This window comes from Castanea sativa, chromosome 2 (assembly GCF_040712315.1).
Source record: "Castanea sativa cultivar Marrone di Chiusa Pesio chromosome 2, ASM4071231v1".
NCBI lineage: Eukaryota > Viridiplantae > Streptophyta > Magnoliopsida > Fagales > Fagaceae > Castanea > Castanea sativa.
This window is the reverse complement of record NC_134014.1, coordinates 24,155,760-24,181,827: the sequence shown is the minus strand read 5'-3', so window position 1 is coordinate 24,181,827 and position 26,068 is coordinate 24,155,760. Positions and strand designations below refer to the sequence as shown.

General features: G+C 36.1%; 2 protein-coding genes across 8 annotated transcripts; both read right to left on the bottom strand.

The window, feature by feature from the left end:
• Positions 1-1,356: 1,356 nt before the first annotated feature.
• On the bottom strand, positions 1,357-9,333 carry LOC142623434 (RAF-like serine/threonine-protein kinase 20). Of its 7 annotated transcripts, none has more exons than XM_075796847.1 (11): positions 9,064-9,333; positions 6,081-8,815; positions 5,682-5,993; positions 5,510-5,596; positions 4,368-4,520; positions 4,009-4,172; positions 3,786-3,933; positions 3,464-3,586; positions 3,259-3,346; positions 1,987-2,188; positions 1,357-1,738 (listed from the first exon to the last, which is right to left on the bottom strand). In XM_075796847.1, the coding sequence occupies exons 2-10, from the start codon at positions 8,298-8,300 to the stop codon at positions 2,001-2,003; spliced, it is 3,483 nt and encodes a 1,160-aa protein (XP_075652962.1). In that variant the 5' UTR covers positions 8,301-8,815; positions 9,064-9,333; the 3' UTR covers positions 1,357-1,738; positions 1,987-2,000. The 7 variants fall into 7 exon arrangements, 6 of the variants coding, with proteins under 6 accessions (XP_075652962.1, XP_075652963.1, XP_075652964.1 ...); XM_075796848.1 differs by having other exon boundaries at positions 1,357-1,733; XM_075796849.1 differs by lacking the exon at positions 1,357-1,738 and having other exon boundaries at positions 1,759-2,188; positions 5,682-5,831; positions 5,937-5,993.
• Positions 9,334-17,587: 8,254 nt separating this feature from the next.
• Positions 17,588-24,564, bottom strand: LOC142625615 (putative voltage-gated potassium channel subunit beta). The gene is made up of 4 exons (XM_075799275.1): positions 23,859-24,564; positions 22,768-22,911; positions 21,797-21,961; positions 17,588-18,008 (listed from the first exon to the last, which is right to left on the bottom strand). The coding sequence occupies exons 1-4, from the start codon at positions 24,420-24,422 to the stop codon at positions 17,895-17,897; spliced, it is 987 nt and encodes a 328-aa protein (XP_075655390.1). The 5' UTR covers positions 24,423-24,564; the 3' UTR covers positions 17,588-17,894.
• Between the last annotated feature and the right edge of the window lie 1,504 nt (positions 24,565-26,068).

Here is a 26,068-nt window from a genome sequence, read left to right as displayed (position 1 = left end):
AGTTAATGCTTACCTACATAGCAAGAAGATAAAGATATGCCACAATGCCACAGAATTCAACGTATATATATTGTGCTAGACGTTGGACTTCAATTTGGAAATTTAGTCTGCATACTGTCCACCATATGAGTTGAAAAAGCTTTGTAAATGCTCATTTTGTTCGTTGACAACCTTCCATGCATGGTAGATGGTGAAATGATAACCCTCGTTACGTGGCTAGGTATCCTTCCACCGCAGTTAATTATAAGTGGGAGAAATATAATTAATATTCATAAGTTAACCGCTTGTCAACTTTAATGCTATTACATTGTTATCTTTTTCTTTTACTAATCAAATTTAAGAAAGAGAAAAATAGTTGAGGACTTATTGTTAGGACTATATATGTTAGAACTCAAGGCTCAAGCCAACTCAATATGAAGCCAAAAGACTGGAAAACAGGAGTTTTTGGCCTAAAGACTGAAGTATTGTTCGGCAATTACTTCAGAAAATCGAGGCCTCAGATCAACAATTCTTGGGCACCCAAGGAGCCAACCAGTATTGGTGGCTTAGATGGATTCCAAATTAGCACTTCATCTCCTTGGAATTGGAGACATGTTCCAGTTGATTGCCTTGAGTTGAAGCTCAAATTAAGGCAATTCAGGTGTTGGAATTAATATAATTGGGTTCAATCCATGGCGGCTTCTTTTTTTTTAGGAGGGTCAATAAACAGATAAATTTTAGATAAAAAAATGAATCTTGTGATCTATGATGTTTCTTTATTACAAATTTGTCCATAATATTAGCAAGAAAATAAAATATAAACTATTAGTTCATTTGACATATAGTTTCATAATATAATGAACATATTAATTATTATCACTAAGATGAAATCTTGGAAATCATCTATTATTTTCAAATACAATAAAAAATATTAAGTATTATTGCTAAGTGGACTTTAATCATTATTGCTCAGAATTCTTTTATCTTTTAGTTTGTTTTAACTCTTTACAATTCTTGTATTTAACAATTCAACTCAACTTTGACAACTATTGTTCTTTGTAATTGTATTAAGTACATTTGGGTCTTGATTATAAGCCAACTTATTACTTCATCTTTTTTCCTACTAAAGATAGGGACCAACTTCGTAATTTACCCTAAAAAAAACCATCAATATCTACATTTAGTCATATAACCTTTATAATTGGTAATATGATTTATTTAAATCATACCAGTAGATGGTCTTATGAATTGCAATGTAACGAGGGAGGAGGAGATTCCTCCAAAAGAATTTTTTTTCATATATATATATTCAATCATTTCACCCAGATCTGTCTTTTATAAAAGATTCAACATCTGAGGACTGGAATCACTGGATGATGGCATAACTCACAGCACTTCATCATATTCATCTCATATAAATTAACATTTTTAAAAAATTACATTATATACACTAATATAAACTGTCTATGGATTAATAGTGTTGTATTTGTCATGCAAAGGTACGCAGCATGGCAGCACCCCTATCTCTGTTATGGGACTCAATTGAGACAAACTAAAATCAGAATTCTGAACTTCCATATTGCAAGGTCAAGAGAAAACTCAGCAAGAGAAGTGAGTTTCCAGACAGTGAACGGTGCCTATAAGTGGGAAATTCGAAGAGTCTGTGCTCTCTATACAACTTTTTTTCTATGCAAGAATTCCCTCACTCCAAATGCAGCTCTATAACAGCTCCATAAGCCATGCACTCCCATCATCTTCTCTAAGAAATTAAAAGAATTTCACAATAATCTCTGACATTTCAAATAATATATTACCTTCTATGAATGTTTCATGTGAAAAAGGAAACAAGTGGAAAGGTACAAAGAACATACAGATCTGATTTTTACTTTCAATGTACAGGTTGAATGGCTTGTATGAAGCTACTTCACAAAGTTTACAGACTCTGTGCATGAAAATATAAACCTTTTAACCTTTTTTTTTTTTGGCGTATGTATAAATGTGACTTACATGGGGATCTTGGTTTATCTATTTGCAGGAGAATGCCGCTTCTTCTGGATTGCATTTGACATTTTGCGTAGCCTATTTGCTATCTCTGTGAATGATGGCCTGCCTTCAGGATGGGGACACCAGCACTCTTCCATTAACTTTCTCCACTCAGGATCACAACGTTTTGGAATTAGAGGCCTGAGCGTGTTACTTACAATTCCTCCTTCATACAAAGTTCACAACACCACAAAAATGATCATCCAAATTTTAACATAGCCATACTAAAAGTATAGAATGATTGACAGCAAAGATAGTGGCAGAATATTAACAAATTAGGCATTTCAAGAAATATGACCTAGAAACATATACATTTATTTACCCAGAAAAATCAAATGTTTAGAGCTATAAGCTAGCTGTCAATCATATTTAAACGTCAAAATGAAAGTTAAAACAATATTTATTTGATTTCCTAAAGTAACCAAAAACCATGTTGAACCAAGATTTTGACATTCTGCTCAAGAGAATCATGCCCCAAAATGTATTCAAATAATTTTTGTCAATAAACAGCACCAAGAGAGGGACTAGGGCTTTGTATATAGGAATAACTTTGAATAAGGTAAAACTCAAGTCATGGTCCTGCCAAAGCAGGATACTGTGTGGGCAGACGAAAGGTTGGGGAAGAGAAACTACTGTCCTAACATTTGACATTATTGCATGAAGTGACCATTCTCAAAAGGCTGAACCTGCAAACTTGTGCTTGATAGTATGAGATTTACACCATTGCACTAGATGGTAGCCCATAGGAAGAACTAATGAACTTTATGTCAAAAACATTGTTAATTGGTAAGAGTCATCAGGAGGAAATTAATGTACTTTAATTGGACTACAATGTTTAAGCAGGTTCCACAAGAGGTGGGTAGCACCGAAAATTTCTAGGAGAACCTTTATGCAAGTGACACACCTTAAGAGTTGTGCTTCTACCCTGCGTATATGGGTCTCCATAAAAGGCCACTGAAATTCATCATTAATGTTACTCCAAATGATCTCCATCAACGACACCCTTAAGATCATAAGTTGAAAAATAACACCATAGTTGTGAACATGTTTCAACAAATCAGTAACCACCTCTTTGCCCATTAAAAGAATAATTGAAGTAACTCAACAAATTAATACAATGGTATGCCGTATGCACTATGAAACTCATAGTAGGTTAAATACAGCTCTATTGAGATGGTTAAAAACAAAACAGATAAAAAAAATGCACATTAATTACTGCAATAGGTCTGAACCTACCTATGATAGCACCACAATGCATGTTAGCATATGGTTCCTCACCGGTCAGAATCTCCCACATTGCAATACCAAATGAGAAAACGTCAACCTGTCAAAGAAAGGAATTCAAAAGATCTTGTTATTACATTGTTTGGGACATATTGTTCTGATTCAGCAGATAAACTCAGTAATGGAAGATACTAGGTTTTATCCCAAGTTCATATACCTTCTCAGAGACCCCGCTGCTGCTACCATTTAATAATTCTGGTGCCATCCATGGAAGGGTTCCTCGAACACCACCAGAGACAAGTGTGTTGCGTTTTATTCTTGACAACCCAAAATCTCCAACCTGCAAAGCAGGTCACAACCACGGGTAAGTTGTACAATGCTTCCGTATGCATTTCTAATAAGTCAGTGAGCTAAAATTATGCAGGAAAAACAAATTACTGAACACCTCATATACCACAGAAAACTTAGTAATTATGAGTGGATGAAAACAACTACAGAAGACACTGGGCTAATCAAAATTTTGTTCCACAATTAAATACCTTGCAAATGGGTCTTTCAGGATCCCTCAAATTGACAAGCAAATTGTCACACTTTAAATCAAAATGGACAATATTTTTCAAATGTAAATACTCCATGCCAAAAGCTGCATCCATTGCAATCATAAGCCTTTTTCGACGATCAAGCACCCTGCAGGAAGGATTCTGAGGATCTAAAAAACTATTTTGAGGGTGAAAGGGATGAAAAATGTATGAATCCACTCACCTATCCTTCCTTATTAGTACATTCCTCAATGATCCATTTACCATATATTCAGTTATGGTCGCCAATGTTCCACCGGGACCATCGGGAACAACCCCATAGAATGCTACAACATTTGGATGGTGAAGAGTAGACAGTATCTGTGCCTCTCGCCAGAAGTCTTTAATCTGAACAAACAGGTGGAGTTGAAATTTTCATCCATAAAAATTCAGAAACCCAAATTTAATACTGTAGAAAATATATATTTGAACTAAGTGATGCTATATATCCTTCAAGTCATGGAGACACTAATTCCATGCAGAATCATTTTTTTCTTTAGGTTGGAAACTTCTGTACATTGAGAAATTAAACGAAAATTATACCAGTCGCTCCTGCTCTGATGTGTTGCCTGAAAAGCAACTCTTTTTTATTCTCTTAATAGCAACATCTGTTCCCCTCCACTTTCCATGATATACAGTTCCAAATGTACCAGATCCTAGCTCTTGCAGTTCTTCAAGATCAGCATTCTTGATAGTCTGATATCAACAAATGAAGCATTCAGTTAAACTCACTCCAAATATACTTTTTTTTTTTTGGATAAAAAAAAGTAGAAAAGTGGCAAGAAGAAGAAGAAGAAAAAGAATGATAGAAACATGAGAAGGGAGTGAATCTTAGAATACAGGGTTGTTACTTTCAGATTACAGGTGGGTTTTAGCAAATCTGAATTTTCTTTTACCTATCATGACCAATGAAAGCCTTATGTAGTGAAGAAAACTAAGAAAATATTTCTAAGATATGTAATCATAATTTTTTCCTTGCAAGACTATTTTCTTTCTAAGACAAGACAAATTTGTGTACAAAGACAATATCTTAAAGGCGCATAGTTAGGCAAGAAAAAAGATAAAATAATGAAGAAACAAATGAAACCATCGTTACTTGGCTCTCATAATGATTCATGAGCATTTCATTCTCTTAGGACTTTGAGAAAGACAGCTATTTATTAGATGCCATTATTTTTCTTACAAATACAGACTTTCAACCTTCAATTTTCTTTGGAAGGAGATACCAATTACAATGAATCAGATGGTCATGAGTTCAATTCTAAATCTATGGAGCCCATGTATTAAGCACCATATGTATAGTTGTATACTGAATCATGGCATAGCTTGCTTAAAATCCATAGCAAAATAGAAAATCTGGGGGGAAGTGGTTGTCTCATGGTAACTCATTAACCATAGTCTGATATTAACAAATGAAGAGGTCATGCCCATAAGAGAGCAGTTTCATTTCAAAACAAATTTAACATGCCAATATTATTGTTACTCTCATTCTGTGTACTGGATCAGTTCCAATACTGAGCAAAATACTAGCTTTTCCCAAATACCCAACCTTTCATAAGAAAAGGACATTTACAACCAATTGGACCAAGTTTCCAGGCATAGAATCGAAAGAAATCCAGCTATCAAGAAGGGAAAGGGGACCAATATCATATCATGCATAAATCCATAAGATAGCAATTTCAAACCTGCAAACCATAGATGCCCGCTTCCATTTCAGCTATTGCAGCATCACTGATTGAATCATACACATCTCTGCCATCAACTCTCACACCCTGTGAATACAAGGTGGAAGCTCAACAGACCACTAAACAAATTTTCATAAAACATTAACTCCAGTTCCAAAGGAAATATGTTTACCTCGCATTCAGATTCTGGAGTGGAATTCTCTGTTTCTGTTTTCCTAGGGGATAGCAAATCATCACTATCCTCATCTTCTATACATGGGACAATTTTTGAGCACAAGGGGATGCCAGGAGGTGTACAATCGGTTACATCTTCAACAATAACCTGTTCCAGTACCTTATTGTCAGGATGACCATCTGATTCCTGTGATTGGACACAGATAACATCTCCAATCTTTAATTCCTCATAAGATTGTGTGCTAAATCCTACCAGTTCAACTTTCTGTACAGGAGTCTCTCTACTCAAAACAGTGCTTGTGGTTGAGTTCTGAAATAAGGCAGACATGGGAGTGTTATTCATATAAAACCATAATTTTGGATATAAATACATTTCTGCAAAGAGAGATATACTTACAGAGCTTGGGACCATGGATTCTTGGTCAAGCAATTCCTCAGGTGCAACAGGTAGTATTCCAGGGTACCAATCAGAAACTACTTGACTACTTAATGTCTCAGTTGTAGCACACTGCTTATCCTCATCAGGTCTTTGGCTCTTGATTAAAACCTTAGGAGCAGTTGCATCCAATTGGTAACCGCAGGGGCATTCGCTCATGCTATCTGCAGACCTTTCTGAAGGAATGATTGTTGGAACAGAAATCCCTTCTCTGAGGCTTTGTAGCTCTTCTGAGAATTGACAAACACTGGGGAGACAGTTAAGGTCTGGTAAATTCTTAAGCTCAATGACATTATCATGTGATGTAACTTCAAAATTTCCTTCAAATTGTTGTTGGTTTTGATCAGAATAAGGGGTAATCCCATCTTTCCAGCTGAAAATTTCTTGACCCAGTTCAAAATTTTCCTTGAAATCTTTAGGCGCCTTGAAAGTAGGCTTATTCTCATATTCATCTATTTGGTGTTCATCACGAATTCTCTCTTTGCATCGTATTGGCAATTCCTGTGCGTAATTTAACATTGCAAATGTAGTTGATTTTTCTCTCCCAGTAGAGAAGTTGCAGTTGGACCTCTCACCATGCTCCTGCAAATGTGAGTCAGAGAATACATGCATTAATTTGCGATGAGAACCATCTGTATCATTAGGCCCTGACCATAAGCTCATTATATCATCAGCATTAGGGGCAATCTTTTCTGAATGGAATGCCCTTTCCTTAATCATTTGTCTCTCATATGATGGAGAATGCACGTCTTTACTAGGGATACAGTAGTGAAAGTTTCTGTCATTGAGTTCGTTAGCCTGGTCAGTTTCGACCAAATATTTGTAATGATGATGATAATTCATCAATGGAGTCCCATGAGGAAGATTATGGCAATAACCCATGGCATCAACATAATAGGGATTGTCACAGGGTAGTTTTTCCATAACAAATGGATTGATGCCTTGATGGCCATTAGCAGAAGGTTGATCCAAATAAATTTGCACATTAGACTTCTTAGGATCTCTGTTCTGAACTGGAGATATAGGAGGCGATTGATTGGAGGAGTTTCTTGGTATCTGAAGTGTAGTTAAAAACTGAGAAGCAGGGTTTGAGAACATTCCTGCCTTATTCAAGGAACTTGGACTACAATCCTTAGTCTCCAAAGCATATCCAGATGTAGGAGAGTCTCTGTGAAAAGTTGGACTATAATCTGAGGTGTTTCCTAACTGGCTGTTCTGGCTCTGGCCACTAGAGCTCTTCCTTGGGGGGTCCACTATGCCATTAACAGCAACAACATACTGATAATCAACATCGCTTGGCTGGGCAGCCCTTCTTTCCATAGAACTTGGGCTCCCAGATTCATTTAAAGATATAAGAAACATCCGGAGTCTTTGAGAACCCTCAATTCTTTCCTGCTCTTGATATTCCTCTAACATATGATGAAGATCCTCATCTGAACAAACAGATATAAGCGCATCAAGATCCTCACCAGGAAGCTGGTATTTGATAGTGTGAGGTTGGTTACAAATTGCGTAAGTCTTGGTCATAAGTTCCTCCCAAGTGATGCTCTTCCTGATGGATACAATCCGGGTCTCCCCCCCCACATATCTAAGCTTACTGTCAGTCGGCCTTGGTAATATTCTTCCCCCAAAGCTGCATAGAAATTTCATCTTTCCAGAGAAAGAGCCTTCTGAAAATCCTGGCCCATGAGGATAGTGTGGCTGATGGGACCCCACTACATAGAGTGGTGGAGCAATTGGTCCTGGAGTGCCTCGATCAGGATTACTCTCATCAGAAAACTTACCCGGTACTTGCCCATTTGCACCATATTCCCAATAAACTCTGTTTATACTATCAGCATAAGCCTTTTTCTCCACCTCAGCCCCATATCTTGTCCCTGGGACGAACACTGTGAACTCAGAATCACAATTAGAATCAATTCTTTGTAGCTCAACAATGCCATTGAGATCCTCATGAAATAGCTGATGGTTCTGATTAAAATTAAAACCCACTCTCTTTGGCTGATGTGGTAGTCTTCTCATAGCAACACGATCCTGCAGAAACTCAGTTGAAAATTCCTCACCTGTCTGCACACAGATATTATGTATTTTTCTCTCTGCAGCAGTTCTAAGACTTGATGGAAATTGTTGGGTGTCGTTGTGGAACTGTTGGCCTGAAGAACTAGGAGCCTCACTAGTCATGGTCTTGGTAGAATTCCCTCTTCTTTTTTTATAGCTTCATATTAACATTCTCTGGTCTTTTATGCCTTACTCCCTCTATGCCATACAATCTGTTCATTTGTACAAACTCAACCTTGAAACTTAACCAATGGAATTATCAACAACACCTATAGCTTCAAAGGCTTACTTTCACTATAAACTTGAACCAAGAATAGTAATAATTTAAGATACTGTACAATTTCTTTAAAGGGTCATGTACATCATCCCCACTCTTCAAAATTAGATCCACATTCAATGCCTCTCCCTATAGCTTCAAAACTTTGTATATGACGTAATGAAACAGTCTTCGACGAATATTCCCTTACAAGCAACAAAATGAAACAATTTCAAACAAACATTCCACCGTATTTCGCATGTTTACTCCATCATAAATAAACTGGAAGCAAAATTCATGGCTCTCACAGACACATTTTTTGCACAACAAACACATCACAGGGGATTCTGCCTTAATTCCACAAAGGAACTTACAAATTCAACTGTGCAAGAAATAGCATAACATCAATTATCAACATCATATATGAAGCAATGAATATAAATTTTTTTTTTAAAAAAAACCATACAAAGAAAAAAAAAATGTATAGAGAAAAGAAAAAAAAGAAGGGTATGTGAGAATTGAAATTAAAAATCTGATTCTGATGTTTCAATAAAATATATAATAAAAAAAAATACCCAGATTGATAAAATTGAATTAAACATCAAAGAGAAGGAATGGTAAGAAGGGAACCTGGGAAAATGGTGCACGTGTACAAACTACATAGAATGGAACTAAGCTCCAAAGGTTGTTGCATTGGATTTGGATTGAAGTCCGTACATTATTAGTTTAATTTATTATTTAAAAAGAAAAACCAAAAAAAGAAAATGGTGAGTTTGGGTTTGAGAGAGAGAGAAGAAGAGGCCGTTGCATAAGGGTCGGGAGTTCAAAGGAGGGGGCGTGAGACAACGACATTGTTTGCTTAAAATAACGCGGCAGAAGGGAACATGAACAACAATGGCTTTAGATTTGAGGGCCTAACTGTAAACTAACTTTTGATAACTGTTTCTGTCTCTATCTTAAATATTCTTTTTAAAATTTTTTGGTCTAGATTGGCCCATGAGAGTTTTTTGGGTCATGGTTGCTTCATTCTAAACATTTTATGTCATGGGTCTACGGCCCATACTCCTCTTTCTCCTTGGCTATGTAATTTAGACATTTTCTTTTTCACTTTTTCATTATTATTGAATTTCGACTTATACCGTTTGTTTCTAATAATTGTATTTTTTATCATTAAAATAAGACACTAATCAATTTTTAGTATAGATAAGAATTAAACTTTAAATATATATTTTTTAACCATCAAAGACTTTACCAATTAAGCTAACTGGAACCCGCTCCTTTAAACTAATTATTTAAATATATGTTTATTAAATGAATCTTTTTTTTTAAGTAATACTACAACCACGGGTTATTTTACAACATTTTTACAAACTATTAATGTGATAAATTTTTACTGATTACCATCTAAACCCACTACTGATATTATTTTTTTACTTACTAATAATCATTCAACATATCAGTAGCTTTTTTACTTCCTTTCTTCTTCTTCTTTTTTATTATTATTTTCAACACAAGAGACCTACAATAGATTCTAGTTCTACCTATGTTAGGAAGAGAAGTTTAGTGGAAGTGTAACAACGTTAGGGCATCAAAAAAAAAAAAAATCTATATTCACAACTTGCTTAAAGTGGTAAGTTGCAATTTATGCAATACTTTCTTTGTCCCAAATTTTGGTCACCTATTTCATTTTGGAATACCCAAAAATGTAGTTCTCTTTGAAAAGTTGATAAATAAAATTATCGTCTTACTTCTTATTTAATTTAAAAAGTCAATACCACCTTTTTTCAAAGTTTAATTTATCGAGAGGAGTTTTGGATACTTATACCTTTTAACTAAAAGACAACTCATGAAATGATGTTTCGTTGAAAAGTTAGATATTCTAAATAGGATCAACAATTTAGGACGTAGAAGATATCATTTTCAAGTGACCCTACTAGTAACACCATTTTTGTTACACACCAATCAAAATATCGCATCAAAAGTTATGAAAACAATTATGAAATTATGTTAGGGAAAAGTGCCTCTTAGTGTAGCCTAAAAGTTCATTTGTATGGACCCTCTTCAAGTTTTCATTCAAATATATTATTGACCGTATGGACTTGGGAAAAAGTAGACTTGGCAAACATGTTAGATTAAGAGGGGGTTTGGATACAGTTGTTGCATTTCCACGTTTTGCGTTTTACGTTTTGGTTTTTTTTTTTTTTGATTCTGCTGCAGAGGGGACATGTGCGCAGTGCGCGCACTGTGCGGCACTGTGCGCGTACTGTGCGGCACTGTGCGCGTACTGTGCGGCACTGTGCATGTACTTTTTTAGCAATTTTTTATTAAAAGTGGGTCCCACAACACTATTTACACATTTAAAAATTATTTTGCTACAGTGTTTTCAGTTTTCAGCAATAAGTTCTATCCAAACGGACCCTAAGGATCTCTTTGGATACCACTTATTGCTGAAAACTAAAAACTGAAAATACTATAGTGAAATAATTTTTAAATGTGTGAATAATGCTATGGGACCCATTTTTAATGAAATTTTGCTGAAAAAAGAGGTTTGTGGGTCCTGTGAACAGTGCACGGGACCCACTGACAGACACCAGACGCAAACGTTGAGGCAAATCATCTATATCCAAACACTCACTAAATGAGTTCAGGTTCAAATTAAACCGTAAAAAATGGACAGACTTAAACAAGTTGAAAATCTTATGACCCTTACCTAGTCTTTGATGGGTCGAATCAATCCAGTATGACTTGTATTTTTATGAACAGAAAATTTAAATAAATAAACTTGATTGTTTTATTTTTATCTTGGTTCTAATATAAATAAATAAATGGTATATTAGAAATTACACTTCTAAAGTTTGGGTTGATAGGATTTTACATCCCAAAATTTCAGATTTTTTATTTTACACCCTAAAGTTTTGTTCTATTAGTAAGTCACCCCCCACGGTTAGTTCCGGCTGTTAAGTAACACATTATCATGCTAATGTATTTTATTTTTGCCAAATCAATCCTTAAAAAGTCATAAAAAATATACACTTATTTTCAAAGAAAACAAAGAATATTTTCAGTATTACAAATAAAAAGAACTTGGGTTATAAGATTAAAAAAAGGATAAAGTTTAGCTACAAAATCAGTTGTAGCCATAAGCTACAAGCTTACTTAATATCTTTTTATTGGAGGTGAATTTTGACAAATCCACCATTGGATTACATCTTCTTTTTATATTCTCTATGCTTGCAAAATTTTAAGAAAATTAAAGATCAATAGCTATGTCATCAATAAATTTTTTAAATTGCAAGTTTTTGTAATTTAAAATTATGTACAAAATATAAACTTATAAATTATATAGTAAATAATATCCAATTGACACAAAATTTAACATGTGTATTAAAAGCATAAAAAGCATATAATTCAACAGTTAGATTTTCAAAATATGTTGTAATATTTATTTTATTGAGTGAGTTTGTAGCCTTAAACTACAACCAATTTTGCAGCTAAATTTTGTCCTTAAAAAAATCTTGATTAATCCATCCTAAAGATAACATTGATACAAACACACACCAATTTAATAAAACAGAAATATATATGATTTGTGTATACAAAAGAAACCAAAAAAAAAAAAAATCACAAAAGTTGAAATAAGATAACAAAAATATGGCATTAACTGAGACAAAATTTACCTGCCATTGGAATTGCTAAGTGACTTCAAAAAACGACGGGAGTGAAAATTGATAGAGCTTTGGTAGGTCTTTTGGCCTATTTAAAGATGGGGGTTAGGGAAGTTTACGAATCCAGCCAAGGAAATGGAAAAAGGGTACTGGGTACTGGGTAGTATTTTTTGTAACCACATATGACACTTTTGTAAAATCAAATCTGAGTTTGTTAAGAGAGAGAGAGAGATTCTGAAATTTGATTTCCAAAAGAAGGGGAAGGTGGGCTGTTGATCTTTTCAAAAATTAAATGGTCTTTCGATATATTACATAAGTCCCACTATTACTAGGTGGTCTTACCAAATTTGGTGCTAAGGTGGAGAGAGTTTCACTAAAACTACATAGTTTTGGAGCTGATTTGGCAAAAATAAAACACATCAGCATGATAATATATCACTTAACAACAAGGTTGTTAAACCTAAACCAAATCGGACAGGCTGGTCCAACTCGAGTAACCTTGAATTGGATGAATATCTGGTTGTTTAACAAATAGAACCGATTCTATATTGTACATATCGTATTTTGTCTGCCCTTGAATTGCATGCCGAAGCCCGAAAATTTCAAAAATATTAACTTTCTTCCGAGGGACCGCGAAAACATCTAATTGACGTGGCGCAACCCGTTTGGGTATTGGAGCACTCGAAGTGCCCTTTCAGGTCAATTTGACCAAAATGCCAGGTCAAATTGACCAAAATGCCTAAGGTCAAATTGACCAAAATGCCCATGGTCAACCCTAGGTTGATCAAAAGTCAAAGTTGGTCAAAATCATTCCAAAACAATATTTTTCATGTTTCTACATCAAATCTGAGCTACTCGATGATTTTCGTCAACTTTGACCAAATTTGGCTCGAGGTTGACTCTAGGGGCCCCAAAAACCCTAATTTTAATTTGACCGTCAAACTAGGTTGAGACCAACGTCATTGCAAATACTATTGAAATCCTTTTCTAACTACTATTCATGAGTCGAAATCGGAATTAAAACGGTTGAGATATCTTGAAAACTATGCAAAGCGCATCAGCTCGCTTCCCGAGGCTATAACTTTTGATCCAACTGTCAAAACTTCATTTCTTTAGTGTTATCGAAACTAGACATCCAGATTTTTCCAGGGATACCAAGATCGGCTCAATTAGAGTTTGGGAAAGCCTTCAAATATGCATCCGAAGTTGAACAAGGGAAGAAGCTGGGATTGTTGATGTCAGCATCAGGCCCGGCGGCCACTAAAAGGCCACCGGAAGCCGAACAGTCACTTTTTAGCTATTCATACCCCCAGACCCCCCTCAGATTAAAAAAAAAAATGGTTCTGGGATTTTCAGAGCACTTTTCTGGGTCGAATCTCTCTCTTTTCACCTTTAAATCCTCTCCTAAACACATCAAAAAACCTTTAATTTCTTTCTTTTCTCAACAATCAAAAGGTAGGGTTCTTGCACTCTTTTTCCTCTCCTTGGTCTTAAGACCTTGGATTTAAGGTTTTAAGGGTATAGATGTAGCTTTTTAGCTACAATCTACACCCTTTGCTTTATCTTGTTTTTATAACATGTTTTATTGCTTTCCATAGTATATCTTTGTTTTATCTTACTCTTTAGCATGTTTTATAACTTTCCTAGCAAATCTCCTTGCTTTCAAACATGTTTTACTGTTTTGATGATGTTGTCCTAGCCTTCTTGGGCTAGGATATGCCTAAATACTATGTTTGTGCTTAGATCTATATGCCTAGGTGCTTTTTGCTATGTTTTTGTTTAGATCTACATGTTTATGTGCTCTTACCATGTTTATGATTAGATCTATATCTTTGTGTGCTCCATGCCATGTTTATGTGTCTAGATCTACATGTTGGATGCTATGTCATGTGCTTCTATAGCCCTTTTTGTCTCTTGATGTTCTCTTTCTTGTGTTTTGGCCCTTTAGGTAGGGTGTAGATTTAGGTCTTGTGGTCTAGGCCTACATCCATACACCTAGGCCTATATCAAAGGGTTTGGATTGTTTCTTATATGCATGTGTATGTTTGCTTGCTTCTATGCTTTATATCCATGTTTGTCTGTTTAGATCTAAGCTTTGCCATGCCTTGTACCCTCTGTGGGTTTGTACTTATTGGTCTTTGGGGCCACTTGCTTGTGTGGTTGCATCCATCCCATTTGTCACTTATTTGGGGTGTAATCACTTGTGAGAACACATCCCTGTGATGTCGGTTTGCTTAATGCATACCCTTTCTTCACTCCGTGCGATGTTATACTTTCCTTACTTGCTTTGTGCCACCCATTGGCTCTCTCTGCTTCTTTGCATCTTTGCACGCTTGTCCATATGTTCATGCATGAGTCCTTGTTTGCTTGTGTCATCAAGCATAATTCCTACTATCTCGTGCGGGTTCACTCCCGTCTTTGATACTAGAGACCCCGAGTCCCTTTTAAGAATTTTGCTTGATGGCACGTATGTCGCCTATACTCCAATCCAATGGAACTAAGGACACCTAATCCAAACCTACATTTGTCCTCCTAGGACACCCCCTTTTGTTTGATAACATGTTTGTTTGCCCCCTTTTGGCTTTCTTTGCTAGCGTGTCTTTTTGCATGCTCCCTTTACTTCTTGGTTATCCTCTTTGCTTGTCTGCTGGCTACTTTCTTTATTTGTTGCATGTGCGCTTGGAGTGAGGATGCTCAGAGCAAGGGCACGACTTCCTAGGCACGAGCAACGAAGGCAAGAATGCAAGCAAGAAGACGCAAACCCAAAAAGGGCGACGTTCAGTAGATTGGGAGGCCTAGCCACTCCGAGTAGTTACATCTTTCTCTTTCTCTCTTAGCCTCTTTTCTAGAGCATTGTATTGAGTTTATCATCCTTGTACCTAGTTTTAGGCCTCATCCCTACGGTATGGCAATGTTTGTTTTATATTTCATGCACCTTACTAGGCCATACCCTATGGATGTAGGCATGTATCCTTTATCTTTCCTACTCTTTGCTTGGGCCGCGTTCCCTAGGTATGGCAATGTCTAATTTACATTTCTTGTACCTTGCTGGGCCATACCCTTGGAACTTTGGCGATGTCAGCTTTACTTTCCCGCTCTATGTGATAGCATTGTGCATGATGTATGTATGTCTATATATGCTTGTATGTGGGTGATCGTGCACTTTGTATGATGGACTCTTATGGCTACATGAGCGACCCTCTCTAGTCACAAGTGCTCTTAAGTCTTGACCTCATAATGTGGGTATGTGCCCAAGTCAATTGTTGTAGGTGCATATTCACACTATATTGTATGCATAATCATCGCGGTATGATCGTCCTGATCCATGTCATCAAGTAATATCGATTTTCCCATGTATGCGACACGCATCAGTATGTTTGATGTTTTGAAGGGCTCCAGCTTGTCCTAGCACAAGCATGTTGGCACACGCCATATAAACAAGCATGAAATTGTGCTGGTGCGCCATAGCGCACCAAACGCGAAACTCTGCCGAATTCACAAATTGTTACTGCTCTCGTTTTATTTTATACTTGCTTATGTTATTGCACTGTTTCGATTCTTGCAAAATATAAGTTATTAAGTATTTGTTGTTATATTTGCCTTGTATTCGCTTTTTTGGAGCTTTGATTTGTGAACAGACCAATTCAACATAATGGCCAAAATAGGTTGTGGTGAGCCAAGCCCAGTTCGCCCATTCAGTACTCTTATTCCACTTTTGGCCCTTTTCAACAATCCATGATATCATATTGGGTTTGGGCTTGGGGAACTGTTCTAAAAAGGGCCCCACAAAGTGAAGAGAGCATTTTGCATTTAATTAAATGGGAAGTGAAAAATAGAGTAGGTTTGCGTCTGGTTCTATGTAAAACGTTTTATAAATATAAAATGGTGAAAATATTTTTTGGAAAAGAAAATATTTTCAAATGTTTGGTGACATTTAAAAAAATGCTTTGAAAAATATTTTTAAGTGTTTAGTTGTGTTGTTGAAAATGCTATAGAAAACACATTTTCTACAGGTTGTTCACATTTTCTCAACATTCAAACAAATATATAATATCATTTCTCAAAAGAAACAAAACCAAACAAAAACATTCATCAAATCTGGTCAAATTGAGAGAGGAAGGAAGAGAGAGAGAGATAGTTTGAGGAAAAGAGAGGCAGATTGCGCAACGGAGGCGACTGGGTCACAGTGGTGGTGGTTCGCTCGACATGGGTAGAGAGAAAAAAGGTAGATCGGTGACATGGGTGGCAGAGGGAGGAAGAGAGAAAGAGGGCAGATTGGCGATGTAGCTTTAAGATATCAGATGAAAGTGTAGAACTAGGCAGGGAGTGGAGACTTCCAAAAAGCGTGCTTAGTAGGATAGGCTCAAAGAGTAAATATTGGTGAGGCTTTTTGCTTTGTAATCGTGATTTTTTTGCATTTAACCAATAGAGTCTATCTAGTTTTGTTTTGTAAATAACTTCTAGGATTTCTACTTTCTCAAACCATTTGAGTGATTTATGTTTTTTCATATTTAGTATTTTGTTTATTTTTATTTCTACACAATAAGTGACACATACAATTTTATAACATGCTAAGGTTTTAAGTTATAATTTGTGCATTTGTGCATAATAAAAGTAGTAGATTCATGTGAATGTGATGTTGGTCCTATCACAACTTAACATCTTTGTATGTTGTGAAATTAGATGTTTCCATAGAGTTACTAAGTTATAATCGTTTTCTAACTGGTTCCCTTCTTCTCATCCCATTGTTGGGAAATTGCTTTGAATTTTTATTATGACTTGGAAAGTTAATTGAGTTTTCTTGTTAATGTAAGAAAATTAACTTGGTTACTTTCGGATTTCCTTCATGTGGAAAAAGAATCAATTCCCGCAAGGAAATTCTTTTGGATTCAAGCTCAAATTGCATTCCATCCATCTCAGATTCAGACTATATAATTTTTTTAAGCTTGGATCCTACCAGATCCCACAAAGTCTAACTCATTGAAAGCCCGAGTCAGCAGAAAGGGTGAAAATGTTGCTGGATCTTGGGGTCTTGCATGAAAAGAATTGGCAGCAGGCGAGAATGATGATAAGGGAAGAATTGGCAGCAGGCGAGAATGATGATAAGGGAAAAATTGGCAGCAGGTGAGAATGAAGATAAGGCAATCACGCAAGGCACAATGTTAGAATCAAACAAGTAGAGAAGGGGCAAGGCATTAACCATGCAAAGACTGCTGCGCTAGGCCATTGCTGGAACTATCCAAGCTCCACTACAGCACGACCCTATAGCCCAGTAGACCAAAGAGCATTTCTATGTATTTAATCAGATTCATGAACATGAACATGTACGAAATAATACCAACTTCCAGATGAGCATACATGAACACGTACGAAATATGCATACAGGCGAAGAGGGTATGGGAATAGACACCAAAAGCCAAAAGGGTGTCAACCTCCAACATCCAGACCTAACAATAGGCATAGAAGTCCCGAAGAAAAAACACTCAAGCTAATTTAACAGGCAAATAATTGATGTCAACACTAATTTGTCCAATAGAAATCCATAGCCACTAACAATCATGTAGGTACTTCAAACAAGAACTCACGATCTCCCCACACCCCAAATCAAGAAAACCAAAGAGAGAGGAAAAGAAAAAGAGAAGACCAGGTACACAGTGAAATCACAAGAATAGTTCCGAGAAAAGAAACAAGAAATCAGGCCTATCAGTTGAGGTATAGGATTGCATTCCAGTATATTGGAACAATGGAGTCTGCTGCGGAATGTGCAGAACACAGAGGAGCTCGTGAATTATTGCTTTACCTATATGAATCTGGACGCTTTGGCTTGCTTTGAACTACGGCCTCAATCTTCTCCATCACAGCAGGAGTCAGTAGCGGGATGACATCAATAGCTTTCATATTCTCTTGAATCTACATAGAAGAAAACAGCTCTTTAATGGCATGCTTTATGGATTACATCATTTTCAGATTTTAGATGCTTACTAGCTTCATATTCTAGCACCTTTGAGAGAAAAATAGGATGCTATATAAGCATTTTCAATCAAGCAGCATAAAAATAAATTTTTGGGGGAAAACCTCAAAGAATGACCTTTAACATCACAAACTCATTTTTAAAATGCATTCACAGATTAGGTGGGTTCACAGGGGAGATATGAAGCAAAGATATGCCCCAACAAAGGACCTGTGGCAACATGAATACAGCTCAGACAATCCATGAAGCACAATTGTTAAGCTCCACATTAGACACATACAGTGTTGTTAAAAGCGTGTGCTCAGGCACTGAAGTGAAGCTCATTTCAAGAAGCACACCTTAGGAAGTTTTTGGCCTTTTTTTTGAAGAAGCATAAAGCATGCATAGGCAAGCTTTTTTATTTTATTGCTAAAAAAATGTGAATTAATAAAATTAATTGCTTGATCTTGAAGGAAATGACATGGAGCATTGATTTATTATACAGATTATTCTTAAGCTGTTGTGTTGTATTTCAAAAGCAGTTTTTTTATTTACATGTCAAAAGATACAAACAATTAAATATGGGTTTAAGGAAGTGGTACGGATTCAGATTATACATCAATTAAAAGTGATAGGGCGTAGGATCGAGTCCAAGAATCAGCCTCTCCAAAATGTTGGGGACAAAACTGCCTAACATGACCTCTCCAGACCCCGCAAAAGTGGGAGCCTTATCAATCAAATCAGGTAATTCACAGCAAACTACAGCTGTATCTAAGTCATAGAATTTTCTTTCCTTTCCTGTATCTAAGCTTCATTAAAAGGGATTAACAGAAGGGAGCTATGGAACAGTTTGGGGTTGTTTAAAGGGTAAGTAGGTCAGAACACCTGGCTGCTAATGGAGGATTTTAATGTGGTTAGAAAGTCTTATGAAAAGTGGGGTTCTGGAAGTGTTTCAACATTTGCAATGGATTTTGGTGAGTGTTTATACAACACTGAAGCGATGGACTGGGCTTAAACAAGATGCTTTTATGCATAGAGTAATAAGAGAAAAGGTATTGAATTTGTGGCAGGGAAATTAGAATGAGAGATGGATGAAGAAATATAGCCAGGCCACTGGAATTTTTAAGCCATGGTATATCAGATCATTTATCTGCAGTGATGTCATTTGGTGAAGAAATGACTTTTGGGCACAAACCTTTGAATTTATTCAATTTCTGTGCAGATAATGATGAAATCCTATATTGCGTAAGAAAGGCTGAGAAACACAAGTTGAAGGAATTCCAATGTTTAAGCCATACTCTAATTCTTTGACAAGGGTTGTACACATCTATTTATGTGTCATTCTCTTTTCCTTTTCTAATAAAACTTTTAATTTTCAAAACCAAAAAAAAAAAAAAAAGTTTAAGCTATAATTTAAACTGAATGCTGTGAAGATAATCTTGAGGCAGATTAATCTGCACAATCTGGCAGTATTTCTCAAAGGGCAATTCAAGTTAGATCCAAACTGGAACAAACCCAAAATTGCATGATGAGGAATCCTAGAAATGAGTATTTGTGAGGAAGAAAAAGGAGTGCATGCATGAGATGCTTTCAATAAGTAAGGCTGAGGAACCTTTTTTCAAACAAAAATCTAGGAATAAGTGGTTGAACTTGGGGAACCACAACACCTCTTACTTTTATAGATTTGTTAAAGGAATATAACAAATTCACTCAAATGCTTATGAGATGATCAAGGAAACATGATGGAGAATCTGACCAGATGTTACACAACTGGCATTTGAGTTCTATAAAAGCCAGCTTGGAACATCAAACTTACAATTTGGGGTTAATGAAGCCAGAAGAGAAAAACACTGCTGAGGAAATGCAAAGAACTATTTTTCTCTTAATGGTAATAAGGCCCTAGCCCAGATGGGTTCTTGGCTTGTTTCTTCCATAAATCTTGGGCTATACAGTGTGAAATGGAGGATGCAATCGAATCTTTCTTCAGGGAAGCCGTTAGGAAAAGTCAATGCAACAATTATAATCCTAGTCCCTAAGGTTCAGAATCCTTCCTACTTGGGTGATTTAAGGCCCATTTCATTCTGTAATGTCAAATGTGATATACAAGTGCATAACCTTCTGAAAAATCTGTTATACCATAATCAAACAGCAGCATTTATTATTAATAGAAGCATTATAGAAAATGTGGTGATTGTTCATGGGTGTATTCTTCAGTTAGCTGGGAATTTATCCTCCAATGTTTTGCTGCTGTTAGTATTCCACCCAAGGTTAGTGAAATGGGTCAGAACAAGCCTTATTACCCCTAAATTTTCAGTGGCTATTAATGGCAACCTAGCTAGCTATTTTGAGGGAAATAAGGGATTAAGACATTAGGATCCTTTGCCTCCCTATCTATTTGTGTTGGCAATGGAAGTATTTTCTAGACTGATTCTTGAGCTCCTCCAGTTTAGAGAAGGTCATTTTCCAATGAGATACATGGGTATTCCCTTAATCCCAGGTAAGTTATCTGCTCAAGATGAAAAAACATTTTGGGATAAAATCTCTTCCGGAATTAACTCTTGGAATTCAAGGAACCTGTCCTTTGCACTACAGTTGCTGCCCTCAGTTTTATACACTATTGAAGTCTACTGAGCAAGCAGTTTTGTCCTCCCCAAGAAGGTAATCACTATGATAGAGCAGGATTTTAATTCTTTCTTGAAAGATAAAAATTGGGCATGCTGGCCAGGAATGTCTAAGGATCTAGTAACCATATAAAGCAAGCTAACTTTGGTACCTATTGGGGATTGTGATAGACCCATTTGGACTCCAGCAAAGACAGGTTGCTTTTCTAGTGCAGAGACATGGAATGACTAAGATTTAGGCTACATGAGGTAAAGCTGTTGGAGATTGGTATGGTACTCTTGCAATTCCAAGGCATGATTTTCTATGTGGTTTGGTATGAAGAATAGGTTCACCACAAGAGATAGGTTAGCCAATGGGGTTAACAAAGTGCGATGAATTGTGTTTATTGCAGAAGAAATACTGAGACCAGGGAACATATGCTTTTCCAATGCACCTTCACTGGCAGAATCTGGGAAGGAATCATGAAATGCTTCTTGGATTGGGGTGTGGAAAGCCTTAAGGGAAAAATTGCAAAGTCTATTATGATCAAAATAGCTTGAGGAGCGGTGCTTCACCATATCTGGTGCCAAAGGAATTTCATAATTCATGGGGGACAGCTCAGGAGCGAAGAGAGCATTTTGCATTCATTAAACAGGAAGTGAAACAGAGTAAGAGTCAAAGGTGGTTTTAAGAAATCAGATGAAAGTGTAGAATTAGGCAGGGAGCACGGACTTTGTGAAAGCATGATTAGTAGGAAAATCTCAAAGAGTAAATAGTGCTGAGATTCTTTTCTTTGTAATTGTAGTGTTTTCTACTTTTAAACAGTAGTCTTTTTTATAAGGGGAAAACAGAATTTGATCTGGTTTTGCTTTCTGTTTTTTCATAAACACTAGTGCTGATCTGTGGGAACATTAAGCTCTGTATAGTGTACAGTGTGTTTTGATTGGTTTTAATCAATAAAAGTCATTTCATTCATCCAAAAAATAAATCCAACTTTCAGTCTCCTTTTTTTAAAGTAGAATGATGAGCAAACACATGCCAGATCAAAAAATGCAGCATATCGTGTAACTACAATATGTTTTGAAGATATGATATTTTTACTTCTCAAAAAATAAAAATAAAAGGATATGATATTTTTAAAACTAACCTGAGACTCCTTTGTTGCTCCAGTAATAACGGAAGAGACATTAGGATTTGTTGCACACCATGCAATCGCAAGTTGAGCTAATGGCACACCGAGCTCATCTGCAATTGGCTTTAGTCCTTCTACTTTTTTCAGCACATCATCAACCAATGACCGATTAGCAAGATTCTACAAGTCAAAATTACAGTTTGACATGATAAATCAAGTTTTGCTATCAGTCACCAGACAGATTATAATATTTAAATTTAAATAAGAAAGAACACCATTTCTGTGTGTGTGTGTGTGTGCCGGTCCTTAAACCATGGACCCTTTGGTATGCATTCATCACACAAAGCCAACAGAACACCATATAAAAGAAATGGAATCATCAATCGAAAGAGAGCTCTCGCATTAGAAATGTATTGTACAGGGATCTGCATCCAAACTGAACTACATGTGAGCCAACACAGTATAGGACTAGAACTGTGCTACTTCACAAGGATAATCACCCTGTGGCTAAAACAATTTTTTTTTTTTTTTAGAAAGGGTCCCCGAGTCTTGTATAATCCACGTATTTCACATTACAGAACATGTCATAAGCTGTGACATTCTTATACCTGAGTATAATGCATGCTGATGGTGGAAACCATCATTTTTTTTTTATAGGTGCTGATGGTGGAAACCATCTTGCTCTTGGATACACAGATATCATAGAAGCAGTAATCACAGAAGCATTCATTATCACACACACTACATAGGCACAAAGTCTATGAAGGGAGAGAACCAATGATGATGGAACACTACCCCAATATAATGCACTTTGTTTCAGCCACCAAGAAACAACCAAAGGTGAAATTAACATTCAATAATGAGACTTTAAAAGTAACATAAAGATATAGCAGAAAAAATAGTTCAAGTCAACAACAAATGTTGATGAGAACACAGAATAGCATGTCACTTTAAAGAGCAAAACGTTCAACCTAGAAAAGACATACTTTGTAATTTTCCAATGCAAATCGGCTATCAGATGGTATAACTTTCTTGTTGTATTTTCCAGTGAGCACTCCAGACGCAAGTGGGCTCCATGTGGTAAGACCCAAGCCATAGTTGCTGTAGAGAGGAAGAAACTCAGACTCAACCTGCACCCATTAAGATTAAAATCATACACAAGTTTATACATGTACAAGTGCTCCATCACTCATGCCCTATAGCTGCAGCCGTTCCATAAAGGAAGAAGTATAAGCAAAGTATATGAGCATCATCATATAGTCATGAGTCCTATTCAAGCTACAGAATCCCAGACAAATTTAACGTAGCCAAAGATTGCAGATAGCTGTATACTATAAACAATGTACTTTCAGAGATAAAATTGACAAAAAGAGGCATTAAGAAGTTTTTATGCACAAAGTAACTAATTGCTTTCTGTAGTCCAAGAGAACAGATTCAGAACACCATCCCACATTGATCACTAAGCTGAATTTAAGTCAAGTCATAGAAGGCTGATTTTATAGACAAAAGTTAGCGGAATAATGGTGCAAGATCATGGCTCTTTTCATTTGTTGATAGGTATGTAAGAGTTTTATTAATCAGAATAAAAACTCGAAACAGTATACAGGTTATACACTGATACTACTTGGGAGTTTTTAATCTGATTAATAAAACTCTTGCTTAAATCCAAAACACCATCTTCGAGTTTGAAAACAAGGACCATAAATATTTTTCTTAGCAAGAATTTATCTAAATAGTTCTAAACATCAAATTGCTTCTTCTTCTTTTTTTTTTCCCTACTAGATTCATATTTTCAGGGATGAATATAATTGGAGGAAAGAAAGGGAAAAATATGTGAAAATGCAGACTGGTACTGCAACAAAGTTGAAACGAGATACGAAATTGAAGATTGAAATACATACACACGGTGTCCACTACATAAAGATTATGCTAAAATAGATTTGGGTTCCTAGGATTTAGGAATCCCCTAAAATTATGAAAACACAGAAGTAGTACACACACACACAGACTCATCAAATGGCTAATTGAAAAAAAAACAACAAAAACCCATTTCCACAAATGAGGGAGAGAGAGAGACCTTGTGGCGAGAAAGCAAGTTATACTCAGGTTGTTCAACAATGGGACCCAGAAGATCCAACCTCTGAGCAACGGCCCAAGCTTCAGTGATCTGCTGAGCAGACCACTCACTAGTCCCCCAATAAAAAGCCCACCCCTTATCGATAACATAATTCATAGCCCTAACAGTCTCCTCAATGGGAGTGGAAGTATCGGGACGATGACAATAGATAAGATCAACATACTCCATATCCAGCCTTTTAAGCGAAGCCTTGGTCCCTTCCACAATGTGCTTCCGAGACAAGCCCTTGTCGTTGGGACCAGAACCACCCCAGAAGATCTTGGTGGACAACACCAAATCGGAGCGCTTCCAACCCAACTCTCGAATGGCCTGACCCATGATCTCCTCGGCACGTCCATTGGCGTAGACCTCGGCGTTGTCGAAGAAGTTCACTCCGTGGTCTTTGCAACATTGGAGGAGAGATTTGGCTTCCTTTACATCCAGTTGGTTTCCGAAGCTCACCCATGCTCCGTACGAGAGTTGGCTCACTTTCAGCCCTGACCGACCCACATTCTTGTACTGCATTTTTTTTGTTTTTCTCAACTCTTCCTGGTAATATTAATCACAAACTCAAACTCAAACACAAACAAACAAACAAAGAGTTAAAAGACTACAGAAGAACAATGAATGGATGGGATATGTAGTAGTAGTTAATGTGTGTGTGTGTGTGTGTGACAACTGGGATGGAATGAGTGACTATAGTTGGCCACGTGAGATTTTTGAGATTTTGACATGCGTGGAATATGTTTCGATACATTGACTGTTTTGTCCTTTGGGATGTGTGGCAACCAAGTCCAAGTGAAGACAATACTCTCTCTCTCTCTCTCTCTCTCTCTCAACAAAAGTGTGCTTGGGTTGCGTGAAGATCTAGGCATCCCCAAGAAAATCATCGACGGTCAGGGGCGTCGGTGCTGGTGTCACCCTGAATGAATGTGTCAACCAGTAACCTAATTTTTAGCTCTTTACTACGGTGTCTGTTTACTTTTTTCCAAATTTTTAATTACTTTTTGAAGATACAAATGCAAGTATAATTTGGGCAAAACAAAACTAGATAAACAAACACTATAGTAAACATGTAACACTGACACTATTCATTATCAACAAAATCCGTGAATAACACTAAAAAAAAAAAAAATTGCAATATTACATGGCAGCACAGATGTTAGCGTACGTGACAAAAAATAATATTTTATTCAGTCCATTTCACTATGTGAATATTTTTCATCTAACACTTAATAGTAGGGATTATTTTGACTTAGCACTAAAATATTAAGTACCAAATTGACACATTTAAAATATTATAAGGACCAAATTGACATTAAAGGTAAAAATTAGACCAAATATATAGTTTACCAAAAAAAAAAAAAAAAGTAATGTTTCTCCTATTCTATATTTAAAATCCAAATCCATTATAGTCTGTTTCACCCTTTTTACTAAATTTCTATGGTTCTAAAAAGCAAATTAAAAACTAAACTACTAAATTCATATGATTCAAAGGATTGAAATAATGCATGATAGATTACTTCACACCTGTTTACATTCAAGGGGTGTGCCGGCATCTTTATTATTTAGAGTTTTTTTTATAAAAAAAAAAAAGGTCGGTGGTAGTTATTTATGTGGCGTTTGGTACGGGGTAATGTTTTAGGATTCTTATGAATGTTTAAAGATTCTCATGTTTGGTTGCAAATCACGCTAAGGAATCAGATGTCAGGGAAATGTAGATTCCCCTCTCAGTGGGAATGTAGATTCTCTTTAAAACAGGTGGGAATCCAGATTCCCAAGCTTAAAGGAAACTGTATTTTTTATAGATTGACAATTTTAACCCTTTTTCATTATCATTTAATCAATTAAGATAAAATATAAAACAAATTATTATGGATTAAACTATTTTAAAATTATTATTAAGAATAAAATCATTTGAGAATTTAAATAGTTATTTTTGTATTATACCTGTTATTTTGAAATGTTAGACTATAATTTTAATGAATTTTTCATAATTAATTGTTTATATTTGGTTTTTCATTATTTATTTAGAGGAGTATTTTTTTTTTAAGGACTTGGTAGTTCACATTCAAATCTAAGGATAGAATAAGAAAAATATATAATTCATTTAAGATTCATGAGAATAAACCAAACATTATCATCTCACATTCCTAGGAATCTTAAGATAT